This window comes from Trifolium pratense, linkage group LG2 (assembly GCF_020283565.1).
Source record: "Trifolium pratense cultivar HEN17-A07 linkage group LG2, ARS_RC_1.1, whole genome shotgun sequence".
Taxonomy (NCBI): Eukaryota; Viridiplantae; Streptophyta; class Magnoliopsida; order Fabales; family Fabaceae; genus Trifolium; species Trifolium pratense.
The window spans coordinates 5,165,808-5,188,063 of record NC_060060.1 but is presented as its reverse complement, the minus strand read 5'-3'; the positions used below and the strand labels follow the sequence as shown (position 1 = coordinate 5,188,063).

The following is a 22,256-nucleotide window of genomic DNA, read 5'->3' as shown; positions in this document are numbered from 1 at the left end:
TCGTTTTTCTTTCTATTTTGATTAAATAAGTGGATTTTTCACTTATATTTAGTTTTTTTTTCCGTTTGTTTTTGTGATTTCATCACGTTGTTTGTTTTGATTTTCCCGTCTTGGTACGGAGTATTGTTGTCCCGTCTCAGTGCAGAGTATTGTTGTCTTGTCTTTGTGCAGTGTTCATTTGTTTCAGGTTGAAGGATTAAGTTTGATCCAGTGCAGATCCAATCAATGACTTTTGTGTCTTCAACGCTACAGATCCGGAGGCATGGATATTCCGGTGACTTCAATATAGTCAAATATGTAGGCTTTTGCAATATGCCGTTTTATGCTATCAACACAGATGCTGTGAGTTTGTTCGCACATTCATCCTTTTTGTTTTTAGCGACTTTGAATTTGTATTGCATCAATGTACTATTCTCAATTTGAATGAATGAATATATTTTATTTAGTCAAAAAAAAAAAATTAGAGTGTATAATAAGAATATAAAGTGCAAAAATACACTTTCTTAAATTGTTGTTACTATTCTAAATGGACACTCATAAAAAAACGAAAGGAGCAACATATATTAAAGAAAATTACATTTGAAAAAAATAAAAATCAATTAATCATTATGATTGGTCATGGAGGGTTAAAAACCACTTTTGGGCAACCTCTGACTTGTTAGTTTTAACTCTAGAAGAAATAGGAAAATATCATATAAAACTCTTACTACAAACCTCAAGAAATACAAGTGGCGATTCAGGCTAGTAGCAGTAAAACAATGACAAGTTCAAGGTTCATTTGAAATTAATAGGAATTGCAGATCTTGTTTTTATAATTTTTTTTGGGTTCATTTTTTTTTATTTTTGTGGATTTATGAAGATAGTGATGAAGAAGAAGGAGAAGGTGAAGAAAAGGGAAATACAATTGAATGTTGATGGTTTACAATTAGAAAGAATAGACCTACAAAATCAAATAGTTCTTTTTTTGACAAACAAAAGAATCAAATGATTAAAATTAAAAAAATTGATGAAGTTTTTGGTGGACAATATTGAATGATGTTTCATATTAGACATGTGGAGATTAAATGTTAACGTAAAGGACCAAATTAACTAACGAAAGTATAATTAAATGTTAATGGAAAGGACCAAATTAACTAACAAGAGTATAATTAAGGGACTTAAACGTAACAATAATAAGTTAAGAGATCAAAATGAAACCAACAAATTAGTTAAGGGATCAAATAAAAAACTATATAAAGTAAATAAGGGTAATTTTGAAAAATAATAATTATATCATTGACAATTGCAAAATGGTCTTATAAAAAAGGACAAATTTTTTATCAAAATAAGTCTTACAAAAAAGGACGGAGGAAGTATATAAGATGAATTTTATTTTCAGTTGAACATTTTTATTTGCAATAACAGTGAAATGCGAGATTGAATCTTTTTTCTTTTGGTCACGTAGTTTAGTGACTAAAAATTCACCCCTTAAAAGTGAATAAGTGGACGTACCATTGTTTGAACCCCAGTCTCTGCACTTTAAATTCAACACTGATAAAATCAAAGCAATATCTCTTCAACTTATTTAACTGGTTACCAGAAGATAATGTATATAATTTTCTAAATTTTAATTTGTTAATATGTTTACCATTTTAACCGTAAACAGAGATAATGTATATAATTTTCTAAATTTTAATTTGACCAAACAAAGAATAAACGAGTATTTAAAATAATGGTTCCGTCCAAAACTGTATTAAATGGTTTAATTTAAAATATGATTTAATGCAGTTTGATTAATAATTTGGTTTAGTTGACCGTATTTTTGAACACCCCTCGCCCACGCAAGCGAGGATTAAACAAATTATGCCCACTCTCCAAAACCCTTTCTTTGAATTTTCTGTCATAATATGGTTTTACTTCAAAGTAAACAATACTAGGTGTTACAAAACTGATAATCATATAGATTTGAAGTTAACAATAATCATATAAATTTGAAGTTAACTCTTGAAGTGTTCACATGAATTCAAGTAACAAGAAATTCCTATATCAAATTACACTAAAAACGATTTTTCTTATCCAATCCATTTATCAACTTAGTTTTTCATTTGTACCAACCAGCAAGGAAATGCCTCAGCAGGAAACCGAAACCGCATGCAATACCCTGTCAAAAAATAAATAAATAGAAATTAGTCAAATTACAAACCAAAAAAGGTAAAATAAATGAATAAAATGAAACAGAAGTGATTCACCTGGAAAACAAGAAGATATATACATAGCGACTTTTCAGATTTCGGGCCTAAATTTCTTAGAAAGAAGTTAACAAGTGTTCCGTCGTTTGTTCCAGTCAATAGTCCAGTTTGATCATCAAACCTAAGTCATTGAATGACACATGAGCTTTCAAGTTTCAACCAAACAAACTAGTATATCCTATATGCAGTAAACCAACACTAGGTGTTACATCCATGTGAAGCGTACCTTGGCAGACGATGACGAGGACATGGAATGTAGCCAGAAAGCTAGAAAAAAATGCATTATTTGTCAGACAATGTAATCAGAAGAGTTTAATTTGTAGATATCGTAAATGGAAAATGATAGATTATGTTAAGAGTCAAACCTGGGGCAGTGACAAGAGAAAGTTCAAAACTTGAGGTAGGAAGAATATCAAGAGTGTTTCACTGAAGCAAACAATTCAGCAAACAATTCAGAGATTATTACAAGGCAACCAATAATCATAGGAATACAAACTCATAAATCCCAGTGGAATGGAATAGTGTACCAATCTTTAGATCTCTTTGAGATCCTCTTAGATGATGGCTAATTAGGCCATTTGTTATAAGCTCACATGCAGTGTTTGAAACAAAGCTCAGAAAGTCATGTTATTGAAATATTTATAGAATGTAAACTTCAAAGGTTACTATTACAAATTCATGGTTGAGATGAAAAATCCAACTGTCCATTTTCTAAACAGTAAGGTATCTTATCTATCATACAGAGAGAAAAAATCGCAACTTTTCGCATAGAATGCTGCAACTTATTAAAGAAAAAATGGAAAAATTCATGAGACCAGAAATTAGAAAATTGATTCACAAGTTTTAACTCGATAAGAACTAAAAGCACACATAAAATTGGTTATCCAAATTAATATTTTTGTCAGATAAAGCAAGGGTATACCTAAAATGGCCTGAAATACCAGCCACAGCCATAGTCATCCCTGCAAAGAATGTATACGTATCACCAACAAAAACTGAAGCAGGATACCTAGAACGAGAACAACAGACTGTCAGTGAACTACTCTTGGTCATGTGAAAATAAGATTTCAAACAAAATGAGATAGATACACTATTAAATACCAATTGTACGAAAATAAAGCCAAAGAGGTAGCTAGCAGTGGCTGCACTAAGTGAATCGAGAACACGTGTGGTAGCTTATATTCAGGATCAGTTAATGCTCCAATTTGCATAATATTGTGTATCAGAATCTGAAAAAACGCACATCATGAATCAATGTCTATGATCAAAGTATATTGAATTTACTTTTACAACCTTTTCAACTTACAGCATATGTGATAACCACCGTTTGTCCAACTTCAAGGCCATTTAATCCAGCATGTATATTGATCGAATTTGTGCAGAAAATGGCCAATAGCCACATATATAGTTTATATATCCATCCTGCCTCATACCAAAAAGTCAAGATAGTAAGATTTTCCGGTAATTCGTATCTCTTCCGGTTTCATTTTCATAAAGGAATTGAAAGCTCACCAAGATCCAAAATCTCTATGCCAATATGTGGGACAAGTGGTTTTGGTATAACTATAGTTGTGTGTCCAGCATATGACATTAACAAAGGTAGCGCAGCAATTGATGGTACTACTAATTTTCTGTTCTTTTACATTGACATAAAATCAAAAAAAGAAACCATTCTAGCATTAGTTGACAGTACTCATCGTGGAAGAAAATAATGAAAACTTGTTTACTATATTACTCACACTCTCCAAGGGATATCAAGGACATCGTCGACAAATCCAAGAAATGTCATGAAACTGATGCATTCTAAAGCAGTATCGTACACAGCATGCCGCTGCAAAATCACAATTGTTGACATTTTTAAATGCTCCATTATTCTATTGATATCATTCCCAAGATATCAGGACTACTGATCATAGTTTTGAATTGTGATGCGCAACTGCAATTGCCGTTGCAATATGAAGAATTTTGAGGTCTTTGAAACGACAACGCAAACACAATTTCAATGGCATTAGCTGCATTTTACCGCAATGTAAAAGTTTGCAGCATAATGGCAAGCACAATTTAAAACCATGGTGCCGAATAGTCAGATTAGCATGATGGCAAGTACACACACACTTACATTGGAATTGGCTGTGAAGTTGGAAGACTGAGATAAGATTACCACAACAGAGAAGACAGTAACAACAACTATCCCCAATGACTCAGGCCTGCATAGGAAAATTTAGCATAGTAAGAACTTAGTACTAAAAAATTCATTTAGCTGAGTAGAATTTATTTAGCCAACCCCAGTTAGTGGGATAAAGCTTGGTTGATGTTGTGATAGAGTTTTTCATATACCTGCATGACATACTTAAACCAAATAAACCCTAGCTAAAGGTTTGTTCTCTAATTGAAGATTTTAGGTGCAATTTCTTAACTTTTACTAATGAGGATTAATAATATTACTTTCACCCTCTTCAATTTAATATTTTGACCTAATGAGTTATTCTTCAACATTACACCTGAGCATTTCAATCTCTATGTGCCACGTGTTTCAGCTTATTTCCACAGCCTCCTCTAAGATAACTTATGACCTGGGAGCGTGCTCCTCCTTAAGGTCTCAGGTACGATTCTCTCCGGTGCCAATTTGGGTGGGCTTGTGGGCTAATATATATATCTTATTAAAACAACTTATAGTTTATATGTAAACAGTTTAACTTCTTTTATCTTTTGTAATAAAAATAGTTTATACATAAAACCTTATGGTGATTGATCTTCACCCAGGGTCATTTATGAAATCAAGTGGTTAATCCCCTCTCTCAATTGCACTTGCGGGGATGAAACAGTGGTCTCCCTACCAAATTCAGCGCCAATCACCACTGGACCAACTAACTATTGGTAATTTACTTTAGTGTAAAGTAAAGTAAGTAAACTCAGCCATTAATTAACAAATCAAAAGTATAATTATACATACACCATAACAAAGAAATATTTTGTTAAAATAAAAACCCTTATTTTCTCACATTTTTTCTCATTTTATTCACGTTAGACAATTCAAATCCAACCCAAGAAGACCCGGATCTTAAAAGCAACTTCTAAGGTACACCAGTTTACTAATTAATATATAAAAAAAAATGTAAAATTGCAGAAAGACTCACACTTTAACTTTTCCACTAGGAGTACCCTTCTTGTTAATATCATATCCATAGATACCTCGTTTAAGAAGTAATTTAGAGACAACAGGGATCATCCTAACAGTAACAAAGAAACCTGCAAGACTCAATCCAGCATTGATGATGATGGATCTTCGAAGCTCTGAATCAATAGAGAAACGGAAGAAAATTAGGTAAAAGTAAGGAATGGAAAAGAGAGATAGCTTGAAAATAAAACCCCATTTGGGAGGTGCAATTGGTGGGTCTGGTGATTGTTGTTGAGGATTATTGTTTTGTTGAGGTTGACGATTATTGTTTTGTTGAGGATTGGAAGAGGAAGAGGAAACGAGTCTCTTTCGTCTTCCCATTGTTCTGGCTTTCTTTTCTTCGGATGCTGCTGTTGTAACCCTAATCCACCGAGATCTCTATTATGTACGTATAGATATAGATATTGGACATGGACCAAACTTATAAGGCCGGTTTGGATTTTTTTTAAAATTAAATTAAGAGCATTGCTATTTATCACGACACATTTTCTCCCGAATCTCTCACGAACAGCACACGTCATTGTCAATTGCCAATGAAATTAATATTTTAGCGGAAATCACGAAAGCAGACAATTACCACTATGAAAATCATTGTTATTCTATTTTTATTTCCTTCTTAATAAATTAAATAAATATAAAATCAATCTCGACAAGTCCCCAAAGCCTTGGCATCCATGTACTCTGTTTTGCTCACAAATGGTAAGTGAGCCACCATATCAAAATCTAAAATAAAAGTTCAGCAGAAAAATCTTTTGAGAGCTATTGGTAAACATTCAAAGCAAAACTGTGACCTTTTGAGAGCTTAACAGTATCCAATCCAATGGAAGCTTCTGCAAACCAAACATAATTCCATCATTGTCTGTATGGAGGTTTTTGTTAGTGGCCAACTGAAAATCAATTGATTCAATTCACAATGGAAAGTTATCCAATTTACACAGAAAATCGATCCAGCAAGGTAAAAGACGGCAACGCCGAACAACGGTAAAGCAACGAAGACGGTAATGAAAAAGGCCAGCGATGATGTGATATCAGATATTCAGACACACAATGGAGATGAGAGAAACAACAGTGTAAGATTTGATTTTGGAAAATAACAAAATCCAATTGCAGAAGAGGCATAGTTGTTGTTGTTGGGACGGTGGAAGTCTGGAAGATGATGAAGGTGAGCGAGAAAAACGGAACTGAATAAATTGTTGAATTAAATAAAATAAAATAATGCAAGTGTGGTGAGCTGTGAATGACAGGTCATTCGGTAGGCTTTCGTGAAGGAAGTTTTCGCTACAACTAGCATTTCCCTTAAATTAAAGGGTCATGCTAACCGGTGCCCCCGGGGCACTGGTTAAGGAAACCAAAAATAGAAAGTTTTGAAAAGAAAAGAGCACTTTTTAAACTTTCGAGGAGTTGACTGCACAAATTTCAATGCCAAATTACTATTTTTGCATCCTTAACCAGTGCCCCGGGGGCACTGTTTAGCATTTTCCTAAATTAAATAGGTGTTGTAATGTTAGAAAATTTTGTATAAAAAAAATTTACAAATTTTATTTATTTATTTTCTTTTTTGGTTGAGTAGCCTAGCGGCTAGAAATTCCACCCTTATGGTGGATAAGTGGGATGATCGGGGTTCGAATTTCGGCCCCCTGCATATATAATGCGATGTCCAACCAATTGAGTCAATCTCATGGGACTACAAATAATTTTTTTATAAAAGCTTCAAATGAAGATTTTGTTTGAATAATTATTCTTACAATGTTATTTTAGGGTCTGTTTGGTTCAACGGAGGGGAGGGATTTTAATGGAGGGGAGGGGATGAGAGGGAGAGGGGAGTTGTTTAATACGTGTTTTGTTCAAAAGAGGGGATGGAAGGGGAGGTATTTTAACAAGGATAATTTTGTCAATATAAATTTTTAATATTCCAACAAGGATAATTTAGGATTATATATAAGGCAAATGCAAACGAGTGCCCCTTGGTCACTCTTTAAGTCCTTAAATAGTAAGTTTTTATTGAATTTTTATGGAAGTAAGGAAGTATCCAATCAACCCTAATAGAATACTACTAAAATCCTAATTTAATTATTAAAAAATGATAAAAAAATGTCCTTAGCAAGAGTTGAACCCATAATCTTTTCGTAAAGGCTTCTTATATTAGCAACAACGTTATATCAATCAATTTGAAATATTTTTGTAACCAACATGTATTGAATATGAAATCCAATCAGATATTTTTTTTTATTTCGTTGTTAATAATTGATTTCTATTTTTTATTCTACTCCAATTTATTTTGTACTACATGTTAATTTTTTTTCTAAGTCTCCAATTTTTTAAACACCTACCTCAGTATAAATCGAACCCATGATGTGTCACAATAATATATTTTTTTTTTTTTTGATAAGCAAATAATTGAATTATAAGGAGTACTCAACCCTTACAATTCGGTGAACCTCCATTATATACTATGGAGGCAGGCTAATGGATCAATACACCAATCAGAGAACTTATAACAAGAATTGTTCCCTATACGACCTATAAACCAAAACCACGTAATAAAAATAATCTGATCCACTATGACAGACACATTAGCAACAACTCCTCTAAACATTGTGTTGTTTCGAGCACGCCATAAACTCCACGTGGTAGCTAACCAAATCAGATGGCGACCTTTAGCATTTTTATTATTCTTCACCAAAGCCCCAAAACTGTTGAAGTGGCTCCAAACCTCCTCAAAATGAATATAAGTCACTTTCATCCACTTAAAAATATTCGTCCACACACGTATTGAGAAAGAGCAATTAAAAAACAAATGATTAATGTCTTCCTTTTCCCTATAACAAAAAGCACAACACCATTCACGATGATTAACAATAATTCCTTTCCTCACCAAAGCCAGACGGGTCGGTAATCTTTCTAATAATAACCTCCAACCAAAAACATTTACTTTTGATGGAACATGATTCACCCATAACTGATTCAAAGCATGCACAACATTCTCATCTACTATATTTGATTCAACACTATTTAGAAGGAATTGATATGCCGAATTCACAGAAAAATTACCGCTATGATCTGGTATCCATCTCATGCTATCCAATTTGTCCTGCTTAGGACTAATATCGGCCAACAAATACAATAATTCTTCTGCTTCATCTGACTCAGTTGAAGACAATGTTTCAGCCCAACAAATATTCCAAATCCATTTTCCATTATGTTCAAAACCTGTGTCTGCTACAAAACAATTTGGCATAGAAGTTTTAAAATATAAAGCTGGATATAAATCCATCAAACAATCAGGTCCATACCACTTGTCTTTCCAAAATCGAATTGCATTCCCTTGACCCAGCACATTACTTATATTTGATCGGAACCAGTCGCCATTATCTTCTCTGCCTATCTTCAATAAATCACGCCACCAAATCGATTGTCCTCTGCCTTCGCAAACCACCTGATCCAAGAAATTTGAATACAAAGAGCCATATCTATAAGCAAGCAACTTGGACCAACTAGAATTTGGTTCACAAATCCCTCTCCATTTCCATTTGCTAAGTAAGGCTTGATTAAATAAATTAAGATTCTTGATGCCCAACCCTCCTTTTTCTTTAGGGAGACATATAGTATCCCAACTCACCCAACAAATCTTCTTGTTCTCCGAACTCCCTCCCCACAAAAATTTCCTTTGGATGTTAACCAATTCTTTTAAAACACAAACCGGAGCTTTGAAAAAAGAGAAAAAATAAAGTGGTAAACTCGATAACACCGAATTTATGAGAGTAACTCTTCCACCGATTGATAAATTACGACTATTCCAACTATTAAGACGATTTCTCATAGATTCCACAATAGGATTCCACGTTATCTTTCTCCTTGGGTTGGCTCCAACTGGAATTCCTAAAAAGCGGAATGGAATGGAATCCACTTCACAAAAAAGGAAAGAAGATGCAGCTTCTAAAAAAGAATCTTCAAGATTGATACCGTACAATTTGCTTTTAAAAAAATTGACTTTCAGACCTGACACTAACTCAAAGCTGCGCAGCACAGTTTTTAAAGTCCATAGATTGTCCCAATTACCCTCTCCTATCATAATAGTATCATCTGCAAATTGCAATGTGTGAAATTGAAGTGCATCACTTACCTTGTAACTGTGGAAACTACCGATATCCACTGCTTTCTGCATCAAACGTGCGAGTCCTTCAGCTGCTATTAAGAAAAGAAAAGGGGAGAGCGGATCACCTTGCCTCAATCCTTTACCAACCGAGAAATCTTCTGTAGGACTCCCGTTAACTAAAACTGACATCGAGCTATTAAAAACACAAGCTCTCATCCATTTCATCCATCCTTGCGAAAAACCCATACGTTTCATCAGAAAGCTCAAATAATCCCAGTTCACCGTATCATAAGCCCTTTCGAAATCCACTTTCAGTAACAAACATTTATCCTTCTTTCTCTTTGCCAAATCGATCAATTCATTCACAACCAACACCCCATCCAGAATTTGCCTGTTTGGGAGAAACGCTGACTGACACTTAGATATCAAGTTTCCTAACACTTTCTTTAATCTTGTTGCTAAGACTTTTGAAATGATTTTGTACAAACTACCTACTAAACAGATAGGCCTATAATCATACAATGTCTGAGGATTATCTTTCTTTGGTATCAAAGCCAAAAACGATGCTGTAATCGCTTTTGGAAGAATAGCATTACTATGAAAATCATGAACGAAGTCCATAATGTCACCTTTCAAAGTATCCCAACAAGCTTTCAAAAAATTGAAATTAAAGCCGTCAGGGCCAGGACATTTATTTCCATCACTATTCCACACAACATCACGGACCTCATCCACGGAAAAGGGAGCCAAAAGAAATAAATTATCATTCAACGATAAAGTAGGAAAGGAAATACCATCAAGGTGAGGTCGATTACTCCACTCCTCGGTGAAGTTGTTGACAAAGAAATGTTTCACGAATTTTTTTATTTCATCGACTCCTTGCACCCAATGATCACCATCTCTAAGGGCCACCAATTGATTACGTCTCCTCCTACCTTTAATAGATTGATGGAAAAATCTAGAATTAGAATCACCTTCTTTTAACCACTTCGTTCTTGATTTTTGTTTAAGAAGATTGTCCTTGTAATTAAGTTGGTTCCAAAAATCTTTGTTTAGACCCTCCCTCTTTAAATAGTCAAAATCACCATCATTATTCTCCAAAAGACCTTCAAAATCATTAATATCCTTGACCGTCTTCTCAATGTTGAGGTCAAGAATACCAAACACCTCTTTGTTCCAAATCTTCAAGCTCTCTTTCAGCAACTTTAATTTTTCTTTCAAGACAAATGCCTTTTTACCTTGAACATTGTAACTCTTCCATGAAGAATCCACGAATTCTTTGAAATCGGGATGCTCTAACCAACCGTTCACCACCCGAAAGGGTTTAGGGCCCCAATTATTTTGCGAACAAAGAGTCCATACTGGGCAATGATCGGATATGTCACGATCGCCAATCCATTGACCTGTGATACCACTCTTCCCTATAAAGCCATCAGTCATCAAAAACCTATCAAGCCTGCTCATAGATAAACCATCATGACTGAACCATGAAAATTTTTTGCCCAAAACTGGTACATCGACAACCTCCATATCATCTACAAACTGTTTGAAATTATTAATTTCTGCCATTCGACTATCAGCACTACTACCTCTTCTTTCCGAAGTATGAAGGACAGCATTAAAATCACCTCCGATGCACCATTCACCACCATATTCTCTCTTCAAATTCAAAAGATCCTCCCAAAGTTTTCTTTTACCAGAAATACTACACGGTGAGTACACATTAACAATATGCACCCTCGAACCCTCCCAATCAACACAGATACCGACAAAACCAAACCCAAAAAAAGTATGTAACAATTTGAATAAATTAGAATTCCAAATTGTTAATAAACCACCAGACAAGCCAACTGATTTTTGTGCCACCCAAAAAACATCCTGATGTCCCCATAAATTATGGATAGAGACATCATCAAAATTTTCTCTCTTTGTTTCTTGAATCAAGCAAATGTCAAACGTACCTTTTATGAGAAATTGACTCAATCTCCTCCGTTTTGCGCTCCCCCCCCAGCCTCTCATGTTCAAAGAAACCATCTTCATTTATTAACCTTTTTTTGTTGCACCCTTCTATTTCTGCCTTCCTCGTCTCTTTTTTCATTGTTATGGATGCGCCGAGTACACTCATCTTCATCCGCACCTTCTCCTATCCCCAAAACTTTGGCACCCTTCCAAATTTTTGACGTTACATCATTGTCTCTCCGTTTCAAAATTTGCTTATTACAATTCCTTATGTCTGATGACTGTATTGAGCTACAGCATAGAACTGCACCTGCAGATGAAATTGAATTTGTTGCTGCTACTTTTGGCTTCTTCACCCTCCCTATAGGATTACGAACACAAGTAACCGGTTTATCATGAATGGTTACTGCACCTGACAAAGCATTGGAACTGGTATTGTTTGAAATCACAGTTTTCGACAAGCCCATGTTGTTACTAGCCACCAAATTGTTATGAATTTTTGACGCAGAATTATTATTGTTATTATTATGATAGAGCGGTCTTTCCTTGAGAGATTCAGGCGCATGTTTGCTAACAGTGCTGGTATTCGCACCTCTCTTCGGCACTGCAGACACAACAGATTTCTTGAGTAAAGATTTGGGTTTCTTATATCCCACTTCTCCCAACAATTCAGAATCACTAAACGCGCCTCTATTTTCAGCCATATTTCCTGTGCTAGATAAAACTGTTCTATGAAGTGGAGGCTCGTCGTTGTTTGCGATCCTCTCTACATTTGTAAAGAACAAATCTTCTTTTGATAACAACCTATTATGAGAAGACATAACAGTTTCCACTATTTCCTCTTCTACTTGAGTGCCTTCCAAAACTGTGTTGTCCTCAATTATGCGAATCCCTTTTGAATTTTCAAACTCAATCAATGCCATAGACTGCACTGACTCCCTATCAAATTCTCTATCCTCAACATCGTGAGCTTGCTGATCCTCCATGAAAATTGCAGCCTCTGTGTTAACAAGGCCGTCTTCTTCATCAGAGTTGTCGTCAGAAACAACCCGACCTTCATGATGATCATTTGCTGGTAAAACTATACGCATGGGTCCATAAGAATCCTCAACAATTCTTATAGGAAATACGACACCATTCACAATAGCCTCGAAAGAATCATCGACAACCCTCTGTCCTTTTCTCCTCATCAACAGCCTAGCAACATCCATCGTATTCTTCTTCGTGGTTCCGTCATCTGCATTAATAAAAGTACCATATGGTTTGCAAATCAAATCAAAGAAGTTTACATGCCACGCGTGTGCTGGAATGCCATACACACGTACCCACAACAATCTCTCGTTATCCACCAATTCGGGTTCCCATGGTTTTACTTGACTAAACCATTGATCCAACCAACTTTTTGCCTCCAACAACAAAGCCTGTAACTCTCCCTCTTCCTGCTCTTCCATTAACACCATATTGGCACCTAGAGGTGTAATTTTGATCCCAAAGTAACCTTGTCTATGGAATTGCTCTTGAATGTTATAAGACATCCCTGGTTTATCCACTATCCCCACAAAAGCTCCTTTTAGTTTTTTTAAATCAACACAATAATATATAATTTAATATTTTTCGCTGCTATGCAAATATTTAATTTGTTTAAATAGAAATCCATTTTTATTTTATAAAGATATGTTATGACTATTTATCGTATATGCTTTATTTTCTCTCTCTCTCTCTCTCTATATATATATATATATCAAGTTTATTTTTCACAAATTTTTACCCTAGTTATTCATTCTCGCCGCGTTTTATATTTATATATATATATATATCAAGTTTAGCTGTCACAAATTTGTGTTTTCATTGCTACTATGGATGAACAAAATATTGAATTTCAACTTGCGCTATGTTGTTTAAGAGGTTTTTTTAATTTTATATACTCTAACTATTCATTCTCGCACGCATTTTATATTTACTGTTTTTTTTTTACACATAGCACCATTGAATACAAATTCAATAACTGACTTAGAGAAGTACGTCAATTATTGTCGGATCAAATATCGAACTTATTATGTCGAGTTTCCCCCTGGTAAGGTAAGTATACATTTTATTTCAATCGAATGTATTTGATTGTATTTTAGCATTTCACATCGGTAGAGATTTAACACTGTTATTGCTTTTATTTTAGGGCGCAGTCATGTTACAAAAAATGTTTGCATCTGATTTTGGTTACAACGTACATCGTTATACTACACTTATTGATTTAAACGGAAATCAATTTGAAATTTTAGTTGAAAAAATTAATGGCAATATATATTTTACACATGGATGGTCTGCATTGCGTGATTTTTATAATATTCAATATGATGCTTGGGTGATTTTATTATACACTGGGATGAGTGAGTTTTGACTGATTTTAAAAGACAGATTTGATTGCGGCATTTATCCTCCTATTTTCACTTCTATGAAATTTAAATTGGATAAATGTAAAATTTCATCATATTTTCGTCACGATCATCCAGAATCAACCGACCTCCTATCGTTTTCTCACAATTCCTCCAATTTAATATGTCTACAAAGAATAATAAAACTAAATTGAATGATATATATAACATTCTAAAAGACTCGTGCATCGCACGGGTAATAGTCTAGTAAATGATAAAATTTGTAATTAATTGTGTGTGTGTGTGTATATATAGAGAATTGCTATTTAGTAAGAATTATTTTAGAGAAGAAATGCAAGAATAACACATGGCATTATTTTATAGGATGATGTAATTTTAATCTCCTTTTTTAGTGGAAATCATGGAGGATAGTTGATATAAACAAGGGTGGAGATTTATTATTGCAATTCTTCTCCATAGATTTTCTTACTAAATAGCATTTTCCATATATATATATAGGGTAAAGGTTCATTTACCCCCTGCAAAATAAGTGAATTGTCGTTTACTCCCTTGTGCAGATTTTTTTTCTGTCTACACCCCTACAAAAAATAGATTCCCACTTTATTTTTTAAAAACAAACCTTTTTTAGGGTAAAACTTTATTCTAAAATATAATCAAGTAATAATACTGTTTTTTTATTCTAAAACTTTATTAAAAAGGTATTGTAAAAAAAAAACAACTTTATTAAAAAGGTGTTTACAGTAACAAGAAAAATCAGAAGTCCTCTTCTACCAAATCATTTGCCCTAAAAATAGAAAACGAACAATTCCGGCGAATGAAGAAGACGATCACGAAAAAAGCGAACGATTCCGGCGATGGAAGAAGACAACCAATACAATTACCATCACGACGGTGAAGGAAACGATTCCGGTGAAGCCTCATGAAGAAGAAGACCGAAAAGAAAGGAGCCCCTGCTTCTTACGATTCTGGTACTGTGAGGTAATTTGCTTTTTTTTTTTGAGATCTCCTTTTTTTTTTCAAACGTTGTTATCTTATGTGTGTTCTGATAGGGTCAGATTCTCAAACCCTTTAGTCACATGGTTGTTCTGTTAATGGGTTTTTTATTGTATGTGTTTGTTTGTATGTGTGGGGTTTAAAAAGGTGTTAATGACACGTGTCTAACAAGAAAAAATTATTTTTTTTCACAGCAAAAATGGTGTTTAATGTTGTTTTTCGCATGGGTAATAGTCTAGTAAATGATAAAATTTGTAATTAATTGTGTGTGTGTGTATATATATATATATAAAGGCGGGTCACGGGCCAATCCGCCAACTCGCGGATTTAACCCCATAACCTAAGATTTTAACGGTTCAATTCACACGGACAAAAATATAAACAGGTCAATAAATTTTGGTCTTATGTCCACACGAGTTGCGGGTTAAACGAGTCGACCCGTGGGCCTTAGCCCATATACCCAACTCTAATTATATACATTTCTATTTTTCTATTATATATATTACGAGATACCGACGGAGCTCTCGTGCATTCTGAATATAAATTGCTTATGTGGCATTCAATTAGATAGTTTGTTTTCGTAACATTCAATTGAATTTTCTCTAATCCATTATTAAAAAAAAAAAAATCAATTAGAGAGTTTGCTTACATTGAATATTCTCTAACCTATTATTAAAAAACATACATATATGGACCAGGAATAAATGTAAAGGGTGTATTTACCAAAAACCCAAACATTATTTGATGATCTGTACAACGGCCCAATACACACGCAAGAGTCAAGCCCAATTTTTCCATAAGGGTGAGACCAGAAGGGCGAGATGCCTGTCCATGGCGAGACATGGCCGTGTGGGTGGGATGCCCACGATCCCATGATCTCCCCATCCTCCACTGTAATTGTCATTTCTCCACGATTTTATTCACTTATCTTCATCTCCCGTACGAATAGGAGCAGATTTTAAGAAGAATCATTGTATTCAAACCACGTTCCCCATGATCACCTTACAAATAGGCATGTGATCAAATGTATAGAAGGAACATGGGATTGACCAATAAAGAAAAAGGGCGGGAAGAACTTGTTGGAACAAAATATGTGTTAATACACACCCTTAGATTTTGATGATAACAAAGTATTAAATGGACAATTGATGGTACTAATGTTTAAATTAAGTGCAGGAGAATTCAACGTTAAATCAAGAGCACACTTAATTTAGACTCTGATGAAACCTATGGAAGTCTGAATAATTACACTCTGAAAGAGTTCAGAAGCTACAACGTGGTCAGAAGCTAAACAAAGTTCAGAAGCTCAAAGAGGATCAGAACGTCTGCAAGTGTTCAGAAGCTCAGAGGAGTTCAGAAGCTCAAGGATGTTCAGAGGCCTACAAGAGTTCAGAAGCTGTCTCCTAGTCATGAGTCATTCAGAGGATGAAGACGTTCAGAAGCTGAATTGCGAAGGACTATCAGAGGCAAACTATACAAGACCAATCAGACTCCAAATTATCAAAGGTTCATCAGAAGCAAAGGAATTCCCCAGTCATCAGAGGGCTACATCAACTACAACTTATCATGCCTGATGATTTGTTCTAAGGTCAACTAATTGCAACGGTCACAAATGATGTGATCCCTCTCTCTAGGAGCTAGTTGTACCTTATAACTGTACTATTGGACAAACAGTAAAGGTGAAGCCTCTCTGCAAAGGAAGACGTGGCTTTACTCAACGGATCTTCAAAGACTACAGCTGTCCATTTTACAACGGGAATTTCTCCAACGTCTCAATGTCTTTCTCAACTCATATAAATATGTCAAAGAAAGAATTGATGACTAGCGATCTTCATTAGAAAACATCTCTCAGAAGAAAGTGAGAATTTGCATTGTAATAGAAAATATCTCTCAAATGAAGTGAACATAGAAACTAGCTTAAGCCTCTGAAGTTATTATGTTTGTAATAAGTTTAAGCTTATAAGTTAGTAGTAAGTCTTCTGCTTAGTGTAGAAGCAACAAAGTCTTCTGCTTAGTGTAGAAGCTCTTCTGCTTAGTGTAGAAGTAAGAAAGTCTTCTACTTAGTGTAGAAGCACATAAGTCTCAATCTTAGTGATTAGAGCATGAAGTCTTGAGCCTGTGTGCTTGAGCAAGGAAGCCTCTGATCTTGTGTGATCAGAGCAAGGAAGTCTCTCTGTCTTGTGTGACTAAGAGCAGGAAGTCTTAAGCTTGTGTGCTTGAGCAAGGAAGTCTTTGATCTTGTGTGATCAGAGCAAGGAAGTCTCTCTGTCTTGTGTGACTAAGAGCAGGAAGTCTTGAGCTTGTGTGCTTGAGCATCTATTGTAATCTTTGTGATTATAGTGAACTCTCTTGGAAACAAGCGGACTGGAGTACTCTCAATTTGTGAGGGGAACCAGTATAAATTGTTGTGTGTTCTTCTCTCTCTCACTCTCTCATTTACTCCTTCATCATTCATAACGCCATAAGTTAATTGTGTAAACAATCCGCTGTGCTTTAAAGACTCTGAAAAGGTTTAAATATCTTGGAAAGTTTTTAAATATCCAAAACACAATTCAACCCCCCCTTCTTGTGTTTTCTCCACGCACCTTCAGAACTCTCTCCCTGAAGACCCTATAAATACTTGTAACATTGATGAAAGAGGAGAACGGACAACGAAGGAATTTGGATAACAAGTTTGATTATTTTGTTATTTCGACGGTCCAAATTATTTACTTTTCACACCCTTTATTTGTTCACTAGAACATTTTAGCGCCCACCGTGAGGCTGCGGTAAAACGATTTGTTGGTTTCAATTCTTGTTTTGTTGCTTCATACTCTTTAAAGATATAGGCCTAAGATATTTTTTCAGCTTCTATACAAGTTTTACTTCTTCCCCTGTTATTAATAGATTTGTTTTAACCTACCACTTCTTTGTCTTTTCCAGTTGATGAAGTTGCTGGAATTTTGTAGATTTTTTTTCATGACAAGATCTAATTTTTATTTGGTATTTATTTGGTTTGAATCTACCATTTAACCCGCCACCCGTTTGACCTGAACCCGCATAACCCGATACCCTACAATGGGTCGATATGAACTGCGATTCTTCATCCGCCGATGAGGAACGGATGGTTTGTTGCCATTACAAAACAAAAACATATCGCACTTATTGTGTTGCTAAGCAATCTTAAGAACGAATGCAAAATAAAATAGAAAATAATGCAAATACAAATTTTATTTTACATTAATTATTTATGATTAATATATTTTTAATATCAAAAGTACTATTAATTATAACATAGATTGAATTTGAAAATTTTCTCAAAACCATACAAAATCCTTCGGTACAATTTGATAGGGGTGTGCATGGTCGGATATTTTGACAAACCAAACCATATCCAAACCAAAACCACTTATATGGATTTGGATACATAACCATAACCATGTTTTTTTATAAACCGATTATATAACCGGTTATAAATCTGGATACGGATACATAACCGGATGTTTTTATAAAACTGGTTTAAAAGCGGTTAATTTTTTAAATCCAATTTTAAACTAGTTATTTTTAAAATTGGATTATTAACCGGATATTTGTCTTTAAAAAACCAAATTTTGCAAAAAAAAAAAAAAAAAACCAAATTTTGCAACAGAAAAAAAATTATTTATTAAAAGTCAATATATACAATTTTAAACCAATTACGTCAATATTAAGCTATAGACATAACCATAGCCACAAATACTGAAACTGCTACCACATTATCAAAAGAGAAACTACATAGTAGAATTTTAAAACAGTCAACCACATCTTACAGAGAAAACAAAAAGTACAGAAACTAATAAATGTTCAAACCCCTCAAAAGAGAAAGTACATAGTAGAATCAAATATTATCAAGCTTAAAACACAACAGTACATGAGGAGTTGGCAAGAAACTGTTAAAACCCCTCAAAAGAGAAAGTACACACATCACACATGATATCAAGAGAAAGTTCACTTCTGCTGAGTAATATTGATAATGCTAATTGTGTACAATTTTCTGAAACTTTCATCAACATCTTAACCATATATTGTATGTAATCTATATAAGAACAAAAAAAGAAAGTTCCAATAGTATTTCATAACTTGTAACAAGGTCTCAGCTTTCAATTGTACATACTCATTTGGTCATAAACTATAATCTAGAAAATCAATATATCCTTTTTAAATCTTAAAATTCAAACATAGAAATAGAGTTATATAGTACTCAATGTAAATCTTAAAATTCGAACATCTGTTGTTGTGCTCAACAATTCAGCCCTAAGGAAGTAGCTCCTATACCAAAGATATGTCTCATATCTTCTAATGTAACCTTAGATAAATGTTTGCATAATAACTAATAGTCTAATACCAAACAAAAAACACTTGTCAATCTTCATCGAGAGCAACCGGGGCTGAACAAGCATCAGCAACTTTCATAGCAGCTACTTCTATAGAAAAAACAGAAATAAAACTATTAATAACCAATTTATAATCTATCAAATCATAACTATAATGCAGCAATAAGTGATATCATCATACCTTGCTCTAATTTCTCAAGTTCCTTGTAATCCTCAACTATAAGTGAATCAATTATTGAGGATTTACGCGATCCTTTAATGCAGCTATAACTACAAATAAGAGCTTCCACCGTTTTTGGTGTGAGGCAACTGCGATGTTCATCAATCACCCGTCCTCCAAGACTAAAAGTAGACTCAGATGGTACCGTGGATATCGGTATGGCAAACAAGTCTTTTGCCATCTTTGCAAGGATTGGAAGACGGCTGGAGTTTTCCTTCCACCATTTTAAAATATCAAAGTCATCGGAAAACTGACTTTCTATAGATTCCTCGAGGTACTTTTGCAAATCAGTTTGAGCAGAGGACGAACCAGTGGACTGTAAAAACCGGTTGTAACTATAACGATCTACCTTACCTCCTAAACTCAATTGTGAACCACTTTGAGAACCTTGCCCCACACCACTATACTCCGCGAAGAGTTGATACAAATTAGTTTCCAACAATTCTTTTAATTCTTTTGCCTCTTGTAAATTAAAATTTTCACTGATCGACCAGTTGACATACCTTAATTTGTACCTAGGGTCTAAGACTGTAGAAATCAACAACAACATGTTCAACTGCTCAATTTTTCCCCAATACCTATCATATTTCTTTTTCATCTTTAGAGCCATGCCCTGTAAGAATACATCATCAGATTGACACATCATATTTATCTGAGACCCAATATCAAATACCTCTAACATATACATATTAGAGGCCACATAAGAGGAACCTGATATCCGAAGTGTAGCATCATAAAATATTTTAAGAAACGGCAGAATCGCTTGTGCTTCCTCCCAATCCATATATGTGGGCACACCCTTCCCCTTTTCAACTAGCTCCTCAGTGTACTTGGGATCCTGAATTTCAAGCATTTCAAAAGCCTTTTGATGCTTTAAAGCTGAGTCTAACATTAAATAAGTCGAATTCCACCTTGTTTCTACATCAAGGCACACAAGACCTTTGTACTCGGTGTTCGAACGTTCTACAGCTGTTTTGAATTTTGCAAACCTATAGGCAGAAGCCCTTGCATATTTCACTGAACCTCGAATTCTCAAAACAGAGTCGTCAACATCTTTCAACCCCTCCTTCACAATGAGGTTTAAGACATGCGCACAACAACGCAAATGTATGTATTCCCCCTTCAAAAGCAAGCTGTTACAAGACAGTAGCTTCTTCTTCAAATGTTTAATTCCAAGATCATTTGAGGACGCATTATCAAGTGTGATAGTCGAGACACGATTAAGTCCCCAATCAGTCAAACAATTGTCAATAGTGTTTGCAATTACATCTTCCGAGTGGCTTGTGACTTGGCAAAAACTTAAAACTCTACTCTGCAAGGTCCAATTATTGTCAATAAAGTGAGCAGTGACACACATATAACATAAATTTTGGATAGATGTCCATGTATCGGCAGTGAGGGCAACTCTATGGCAGTGTTGGGCTAGAAAATGTTTCAGTTTCGCCTTTTCTACATCCCATAACAACAAAGTATCACGTGCAAGTGTAGTACGTGATATAAGATTAAATTTTGGATTCAAGCCATTTACAAATTCTTGGAAATAAGGATTCTCCACTTTATTAAAAGGAAGTTCCATGCCTATAAACATCTTCACAAGTAAATACCGCAAATTCTCTTGATCAAACCTAGGCACCAAAGGGGAAGAACTCACCTGCCCTTCAACATTCACTGAGGATGGATTACTTCTCTGCCTCTTGTTAGATTCATTATTCGGATTATTCTTGCAAGTCTTAAGATGTGATGTCATTGAACTCGTCCCATTATACTTGAGCTTCTTACCGCAATGGTCACATATAGCTATCTTTTCCGATTCAGGATCTAACGTGAAGTCATCCCAAACAGCAGATCTGTTTTTACGAGATTTTGGTGTTCGCATTGTAGTCCTATTCTGGACAACTGTTGGTGGAGAAGAGAACACCTCTGTTGTCTCAGATAAATCACCCATTTGTAAATAAACTGCAAAACAATCAACAAAACACACCATACTCTAATTATACTCCCTTAATTCATAGTAAAGCTGAGATACTACAATTAAAATTCATTCTCATGGAATAATCTAACAAATTCACAGTGATATCTTCAACACAATCACATAAAAAAAAAAAATAGTAGCTTAATGAACTAATAACAATTACATAACTAATAACAATTACATCTTCAACACAATCACATATAAACACAATCACATTACAGAAGCATCATAGTAGCTTAAAATTGCTTCATCATTGAATTAATAAATTGTGAAGAATAGAGAAGCAAAAATACCTGGTTAGAAAGATTGGAAGAGAATTTGGGATTTAGGGTACGATTGGAAGAGAACCCATGGAAGAGAACGATCAGAGATCACACATGGAAGAGAATGAGTGTGGTTCAATTTGGGGTTTAGGGTTCATCAGAGATCTTGAACGAATTTGGGTGTTGTTTTTGTGCGTGAACTTCTTCCTCGCGTGTCTGCGTGAATGAGTGTTGTTTTTGCGCGTGAATGAATTTTTGGAGAATAACCAATTTAAACTAAATTCAAAAATTCAATTTGGGTGGATAACCGACCAAATAAAAATGGTTTGGTTAATAACCATATAGTTAAATCCAGATATTTAAAAATGGACTTGGATCTGGTTATGGATTTGGGCCTTACAACCAGATATTATGCACACCCCTACAATTTGAGTTCCGAAATTTTGTATTATAAAAAAAACTTCCAAAGCTACCTCTTCCATTTTTTTTTCAAAGCCCTCCCCTTCTAAACTCACAAACAGAATCTAAGGACCAGGAAGCCATACAAACAATCAACAATTTTGACAATGCATAAACCATTAAAGATTAAATGTCTCCACTGTCAT

The 22,256-nt window shown here is 34.7% G+C and overlaps 2 protein-coding genes across 2 annotated transcripts; both read right to left on the bottom strand.

Moving 5' to 3' along the window:
- Window positions 1-1,919: 1,919 nt before the first annotated feature.
- On the bottom strand, window positions 1,920-5,832 carry LOC123906509 (UDP-N-acetylglucosamine--dolichyl-phosphate N-acetylglucosaminephosphotransferase-like). The gene is made up of 11 exons (XM_045956430.1): window positions 5,366-5,832; window positions 4,348-4,435; window positions 3,968-4,059; window positions 3,741-3,859; window positions 3,535-3,650; window positions 3,330-3,457; window positions 3,151-3,237; window positions 2,594-2,654; window positions 2,455-2,495; window positions 2,229-2,349; window positions 1,920-2,140 (listed from the first exon to the last, which is right to left on the bottom strand). Exons 1-11 carry the CDS (start codon window positions 5,725-5,727, stop codon window positions 2,081-2,083), a joined length of 1,275 nt encoding a protein of 424 aa, XP_045812386.1. The 5' UTR covers window positions 5,728-5,832; the 3' UTR covers window positions 1,920-2,080.
- Window positions 5,833-18,922: 13,090 nt separating this feature from the next.
- LOC123906508 (zinc finger BED domain-containing protein RICESLEEPER 2-like) lies at window positions 18,923-21,903 on the bottom strand. The gene is made up of 3 exons (XM_045956429.1): window positions 21,682-21,903; window positions 19,378-21,372; window positions 18,923-19,286 (listed from the first exon to the last, which is right to left on the bottom strand). The coding sequence occupies exons 2-3, from the start codon at window positions 21,359-21,361 to the stop codon at window positions 19,225-19,227; spliced, it is 2,046 nt and encodes a 681-aa protein (XP_045812385.1). The 5' UTR covers window positions 21,362-21,372; window positions 21,682-21,903; the 3' UTR covers window positions 18,923-19,224.
- Between the last annotated feature and the right edge of the window lie 353 nt (window positions 21,904-22,256).